At 32.3% G+C, this 7,789-nt stretch overlaps 1 protein-coding gene across 3 annotated transcripts; it reads right to left on the bottom strand.

Annotated features, from left to right (window-relative positions):
- Window positions 1-842: 842 nt before the first annotated feature.
- On the bottom strand, window positions 843-6,864 carry LOC139847065 (DNA (cytosine-5)-methyltransferase DRM2-like). 3 transcript variants are annotated; one of them, XM_071836660.1, is made up of 10 exons: window positions 6,770-6,864; window positions 5,909-5,952; window positions 5,666-5,806; window positions 5,442-5,541; window positions 5,286-5,332; window positions 5,030-5,194; window positions 3,670-3,769; window positions 3,451-3,536; window positions 2,104-2,820; window positions 843-1,458 (listed from the first exon to the last, which is right to left on the bottom strand). In XM_071836660.1, exons 2-10 carry the CDS (start codon window positions 5,909-5,911, stop codon window positions 1,024-1,026), a joined length of 1,794 nt encoding a protein of 597 aa, XP_071692761.1. In that variant the 5' UTR covers window positions 5,912-5,952; window positions 6,770-6,864; the 3' UTR covers window positions 843-1,023. The 3 variants fall into 3 exon arrangements, with proteins under 3 accessions (XP_071692761.1, XP_071692763.1, XP_071692762.1); XM_071836662.1 differs by having other exon boundaries at window positions 6,783-6,845; XM_071836661.1 differs by lacking the exon at window positions 6,770-6,864 and having other exon boundaries at window positions 5,909-6,161.
- Between the last annotated feature and the right edge of the window lie 925 nt (window positions 6,865-7,789).

Here is a 7,789-nt window from a genome sequence, read left to right on the forward strand (position 1 = left end):
AGTAAATTTTATTATTAAGAATAAACAGTACACGAATAAAAACTAGCAAGGAGCTAGACAATACACGAATCAACACACAACCGCATAAAAAGGACGCACACACACACAAAGGCTCAAAACTAAAGAAAACACACAACCTCTGACTATATACACTACATCCGTATCATATTGTTTACTTTTAATATTGAAACGAAAGAGTGAATAATAAAAATGACCATATTACCTCTGACTATATACACTACATCCGTATCATAATAAGTGTTCTATTTTGACTTTTCAAAGTCTTCATTTCTCAACTTTGACTTTAAATATATTTATTTGTACTACAAAATGTTTGATAAAAATTATATGAGTGGTATATGAGTAGATTAGATTTTAAATGTACATTTTATTGGTACGAGTTTTATCAACTACTCCGTATTACATAACACAAATAAGATATTCGAAGTTAAAGTTGAAAAAAAAAAAGACTTTGAATAGTTAAAACACAACACTATTTATAGAACTCACACACTTATTTGAATAGTCAGAAACATGACACTTGTTAGCCTATCGGAATAAGGCAAGCAAAAAAACTAATGTTGATCAAGTACTAAAAAATCTTCAAACACTAGAAGGAGAAACAAATATCACAATTGTTGATCAATTTTGACAGTGTTCGAAGAGATACCATGAACTGTTTCTAAAAATCTTCATAAGTTTTGATCAACTCATAATTACTTATAAACTACAGCCCTCCTTTTCCAACTTAACACCCAACCAATTACTTACCATCTTCACATATATCATGGTCTCAAAAATGTAAGATAAAATAAACACAAAAACACACTAAAAGAAAATATAACTAAAACAAAGCAATGTATTATCCAAGAAAACACCATAAATCATAAACTTCTGCATTTGCAGCTTACCATAAATTCATAGGAATACCTACAATTCTACTTATTTCATCCTGAATAATAATCGAAAAGTTCAAACGGAAATTAAAATTACGTTCATCAATAGATTTGGACACCACATCAACTAGCGTCTACCACTCATGATACACTTGACGAGATCAAGAATACGAAAATAATCATAAAACAGCGAAGACTGTTCACCATCGAGCCCATCTCTGCTTACTCTGTTACTACCCGCAAGGTTATTACAAGGGCTGCCACCAACAACCAAATCAAATCCACCAAATTTACCTATGAACTTTTCAAGCCTGTCACCGTTCAATTCTTGAACATCGGCCAAGTGAATTAGGTTCCCTTTTTGGTTGGTTTGTTCCCACCAACTCCTGACTATGTCTCGGTTCTGTTCAGAGATTTCAACCGATACAACGTTCTTAAGAGGAATCCCGAGCCGGTGAAGCGCGACTTCGGCACCACCAATGCCCGAAAACAGTGACAGCATGTTTAACCCGTTTGGAAATATGTCCTTTAGTACAGACAGATGATATGCTACAGTATCTACCTACAGTACACAACATAAAATAGACAATTTTTTTTTTAAATAATAATAATAATAATAAAATAGACAATGTAATATTAGGTTAATGTGAAACTGTTATGTCATAGTGAAACCAAGGTTGCAAAATCATTACTCGGGGAGTACTCGGTCAGGACTTTTTAGGAAGTACTCGGCGACTCGGGGAGTACTCGGACGTTGACCAAGTTTGACTTTGACCAGTTTTGACTGATGTTTGACAAATCTTGAGTGAGTTTTAACCAATCTTGACCAGTTTTGACTGAGTTTGACCAGTTTTGACCGAGTTTGACTTTGACCAGTTTTGACTCGGCCATTTTTGACTGGTTTTCCAAGTAATTTCATGTTTTGGCTGATTTTCCGAGTTATGGCCGAGTTTGACCAACAAGTTTGACCAAGTTTGACCGAGTACTCCCCGAGTAATTCCGAGTTCTGCAACATTGAGTGAAACTCGGGGTATAGAGAGGGTGAATTCATCCTATGTACAGGTGGCAATAAGCACTGGTAATGAGTCATTCTAAATCGGCCGATTTAAGTAAATAGGTCAAAAATGACACCGCTATGTTTAAATAAAAAATGAAGTATATAATTCCACTAAATTATAAAAAAATTAGGAGAAATAAATATTTTTACCTGAAACGAGTTGCCGAGAGATTTGTATCTGTCGGTCCTACTTATGCCGCCACCTCGAGTATGGTTTCTTGGAAAGCCCAATAACAATTCGACTTCATCGGGCTCTAACGGGGCCAATTTGTTCTTACCAACCCAAACTAAATTCCACTTTCGGCATTGCTCAATAACGTACTTTTGAATTTGAGGAGGTGGATAACCATTCGCCTTTTCTAGAGCCTTCCGTATCCGATTTGTTAATTGTGCACTACCGCAAACCGTTTGCAAACAATTAAGCTTCGTACGCTTATCCCATTCGGGCCACCACCTTTTCGTTAGCGGTAACGCATCGTTTATTGTCCGAGGAGGAAGAGGCAAAAGAGGGAATCGGTTTTTAATTGGAAGATTGTGAACGTATCCTCGTTTTCTATTAGCAGCACAAAAGTATTTGGAATCAACAAATTCGGGCTCGACGTCGTATAGGAAACGGGAAATTGTGTCCCATACGCCCTTTGGAGCTAAGGCGACGTTTTCGTAGTAGAAAAAAGGAGGCCCGATTGCAGCTTCTGGAAGGTTTCTATGAGTCGCTACGAGACCTTCAGTTGGGGTTCCGAACCCGATCATTGGGTTAGGAAGACGAATATTTTCATCTTCTTCGGTTAACAGACCCTTACGTTTCTTTTTTTTCATCTCAAGCTCGTATAACTTTCTCCTCTTGAGTAACCCGTTGATTTTGGGCTTCTGATATTTGGATTAAAAAAAAGTTATTTTCCAACACTTCTTTATTGCTAATATTATTAAGGGAGTGCCAAAAGGCTACTAAATTTTTTACTTTTTCTAATAAAAATAAAACTTGGATTAAGAATACAAAAGGCGGCAACTTCAATTCATCTGAGCTTGACTGGACACTTAAAATCAAAGAGGTAAAAGTAAAATAACTGAATTATAAGGATACTGCTAAACAGGTCAAAAGTCGCCCGAAGTATATATTCAGTACATTAAACCATTTAAATTAATTTCATTCAAAAAAGTATCATTATTGAGATAGTAAAAACTTTCAATTATATTTGATACTAATTACTTGATACTTATAATAAAAAATGAAGTTTTGGAACACAGATGTGTTTTAAGTCAACCAGACAGGATTCCTCAGGTACCATAAGTCAACTGTTTTTACTAACCAACTCACCCACTTTCAGTTACTTATTTACCCATTTGACCTAATGAAAAAGTTATCCAAATTTTACATAGATGTGTAGAAATTCCCACTTCTAAAAATAAAAATAATTTTTTTTCAGACAACGATGGGAACTATCAAGAATTCGATAGCAGTTCTAGACATGTAGTAAGAAAATAATTTTTAAGACAAACCTCTTCCTCAAAAAATACGTCTTCTGACTTCGCCATTTGGGCGGCACAAATAAAATCAGTTAGTTCTGGGATTGAAGCATCCGGACCTGCAAAATATTGGTTAATTAAATATTGGTTTATGGCATTTAGCGATTTGGTGTCACCAAATAAAATTGAACTTTCTTTAAAAATTATTAGTGTATATTAAACATACAAAAGGATTCAGTATGATATACTAACCACATCTATCAATGGCTGCTGTAGCCTCTTCTACACTATACCCCATATTGGTTAACGATAGTATTGCCTTCTCATGTGTAGGTAACGAGCTGATATCCTCCTGCAAACAAATAATTACACCTTTATAATAATTATTGTACAGCTTTTGTAATCATAACTGGAATATGGGTCGGCCCGCTTCGCTAGGCCAAAGTGCGTTGCTACTAGCAAGCAGGATGGTTATCGTTATACAAAACTATATGTTCCCTGTATTGTGTTTAACAATGTAAAAAAATACGAAAAAAACCCAGTTAAACCCATCAAATGCACATAATATTATACTTCATAAGTAACCAAGCAAATCCGCATAAATGAGTTGTTTAAATTGTTAGCAAAAAATAATAATTGGTAAATAAAAGTAAATAACATTTGTTATGTATAACTCATGTATGCATATTAATAAAATCAAAAAAATATCCATTCATTTTGCCATATACAATATATGTTGTAAACTAAAAACCCATGTTTAAAAGTCCACTTAAATTAAAAACCCAAACAAATGTGTTTATGTTTTAAAAAAAATAAAATAAAAAATATTGTTACGGAAGCTCATGTTTAAAAGCCCACTTAAATTAAAATCCAAAGAAAAATGTGTTAATTTTTTTTTTAAAGTAAAAAAAAAAAAAAAAAAATATAAAAAAAATTATTGTTATTGTAGATATGCTTGCTCAACCTATCATGTTTCACCATTGTTACACCACTAAGTAGGATATGTAGTATTAAAAAAAAAATGTTACTGTAAATATAGTCAATGTTGTAAAAACACATTTAATCCCCGATTACTCATTTTTAAGAGGAGTCCGTTCCGTTTTTCCAAAATCCGTTTATTAGTCGGTCAACGTAGATTGATGGTTCAAAATCGAATTTGGTAATCAAAGTAGGTCAAAGTCAAAATTGGTCAACATTTTAACATGATTATAAACTAATACTTGAGTTTTTGATTAAAATGGACAATTTTAGACAATTATGTTTAAAGTGTATGTTTATGTTTATGGTTTTCTTTTATATTTACACATAACTTTTTAAAATTTATCATTTAATAGTATAAAGCACACCCCGATTAATCCCCGAATTGCTGATTAATCCTTTCAAAATCCCGACCGATTAATCTCCGAATAGCGAATTTTGCAACCTTGGATATAGTTGCTTTACCAATCATGTTTCATCATAATTACACTAATTAGAGTGTATAGTAATAATAATAATAGTAATTGACACAGCAAACTATTTCCAAACCCGCCCGACAACCCAGTTTGCCATATGTAATTTATTTTTATATTATATAAGAGTAGAAACCAATAAAGCACAAGAATTTACTTACACCTAGTTCACTACCACCAGACCAACTGTAGTCAGAGTCGGAAAGATCATCAAAAAGGCTATCGTCAGAGTCGAAAGACACTTGACCACCATTAGCATTACCATTATCAACATATTCTTGTTGCTGATCACATAAGTTGACTTCATCATGAGACTCTTCAAGAGCCTATAACCATTATCAAAATCATGAATGTTGAAATCAAGGCTAAACGTTTTACATTTTTCTGAAGAAAAAAAATGTTAAATCACGCACTCACCGCGTATGTTAGTATAGATTCAAGTATTGAGTCTGTGTCGTCCTCCCCTACACATAACAACGAACAATTTGTAAAGCATTTTAATTATATTGGTTCAACTACAGCGTAATATATCTAAAATTATGTTATATTATCATATAATTTATTATTATATACCATGTTCTTTAATTGCTTTTAGAACCAATTGTTCAGCAAATCCCATTCCCAGAAAATGGTCAATCACCTTGGAGTTTGAAGGACCTGCTGATGAGCTCGCCTTAAGACAGAAAAACGAGGTTATTAGTTGTATTCCAAATTTTAATCACACCTACTTAACCTATAATTGTATATATCTGATTATTTTTAATTGAATAATCTAGCAGCAAGCAAAAAAGATTTACCTCCCCATTGCTGACAATAGGTACAACATTTCGAGGTACCAAATTTGAACAAGATGATGGGACAATGTTATCAAGTTCAAGTTCATCATCAGTATTCCAACAATCGATATCGTTATAGTCTTCAGCAGAAACACTTCCAGCCTGTAAATAAATGGATAAACAAACTTAGTTAAACAACAACAATAACAAAATAAATGATAAGAAACACTATACTAGATTACAAGCTGGTATCAAAAGCAATACCATTGCAATACAATCTTTAGTCTTGCAGAATTAACACTCTTGATCTGTTAAAAAGAAATAATTCACAAAAATGAAATTAGTGCAGCCTATTCAACAAATACACATTTAAGAGCTTCAAGACGCAACGACAAAACAAAATCGTAGCGATAAATACATAGTTGATAAATATTTAAACTTCAATTAACTTATTTATCACCTTCATCAAGGTTATAATTCTTCACATGCAATACTCACTAAAATGTGTATGATAATAATAACAACATCAATGATAATAATAATTAATAATAGTAATAAAAATAAATAAACCCTAAATCATTCTAAGCCCTGTGGCAAAATCAGCAAATACTATAAATACCACATATTCTACTGTAACAGTCAAAACTCTCTTATGTCCAACAGTTTCAATAATAATAAAATTCAACTTTTCATAAAAGTAAAAAAATAAAAATATATAATGCATTATCAAACAATATAAAAATATTGGGCATTCAATAAGCAATAAGCCTACACTTTCATCACTATAACACAACCACCAACACTTTATACAGCTTAAAGTCGAAAGCCCTAAAATTCTAGCAAATTACTTGCATAAATTGAACAAATTTCAACAATTTTTACCAGATTAGCTTAAAATTACAGCGAATTTGAAGCTAATTCTCAAAATGCAGTTTCCAAGACATAAACTGTGTTGGAAAATTGAAGCAAAATAAATCAAAACAGACGAAATGAAAATTGGGAAAAATTCATCGGGAAGCAGGGTCTATAAAACATTAATTACAGATCATAAAATAGAAATTACAAAATTGATTGAATAAATAAAGATTAAAGATAAAGAATACAAGAAAAATTGAAATTAATTACGAGATTTTAATACTTCGTGGATTTAGGGAAAGTGAAAAAGGAGGAGAATCGCAGGTGGCTTCGCCAGAAGCCTCCCGTGACCAAGAGAAATGATTTGCTTACAAAATTTTTATTAAAAATTAATTATTAATAGCAGGAGGAGAGAGAAAAAATGAGAAAAAATATTAATATTATATTATTCTAGAAGGTGCTAAGCACGTTCTAGCAACATATAATTACTAAGATAGTCTATGTGGTTTGTAATGAATTTCTAAAATGATCCTTGAGAGTTTTTTTAATCAATATAGTCTTTCGTGGTTTTGAAAAGTTGTTTGAATAGTCCTTCTATTTGACAGATATTTTGTCAATTAAATTGAAGCACACACAAATCACATGATAGGTATAATTGGTATTTCAACTTCCCTCATTCCTTACATTGTTTCTTTCTTTTTCATTTTAAACCACATTGACCATTTAAAACAATCTCAAAAACATTCATCTTCTTCAACTACGATCGAAACCATGATCAATCAAAATAGTAATTACACATTTAACGTTGCACTATCGAATAAGCTTACAGGATTCGTCGATGCGAAGATGATTTGTGTTATGAGCGTTTATACGGTATGTCGATTAAAGCCCTAAATCGTTGTAGATATATGATATTCATGCTTGCATTATCGCTTTTAAGTCTACTTTTCTTGTTTTACCATTGATATCCATATATGTTTTTGATTAAGTTGCATCACTAGGGTATTTTACTGACAAACCTGAAAGTGAATACATAAACATCAAGGTTATTTATATCGACCTTATCGGCATTGATATTGTAAGTAACTAGAGGGGTGAATAGTTACTTAATGGTTTCTTAAAACTATTTAGAAAACTTAACGATCAAAGCACAAGTTTTAAGTGTGATAGTTATCGTGTTTGTTAATGCATGTATGTAAAGAATGTAAAGTGCTCAAACACACAGATTTATAGTGATTGGGGAAGATGTTAACTAATCCTCCTTAATCAACTCCTCGATACACCTTATCG

This window comes from Rutidosis leptorrhynchoides, chromosome 5, assembly GCF_046630445.1.
Source record: "Rutidosis leptorrhynchoides isolate AG116_Rl617_1_P2 chromosome 5, CSIRO_AGI_Rlap_v1, whole genome shotgun sequence".
In the NCBI taxonomy this organism is placed as follows: domain Eukaryota; kingdom Viridiplantae; phylum Streptophyta; class Magnoliopsida; order Asterales; family Asteraceae; genus Rutidosis; species Rutidosis leptorrhynchoides.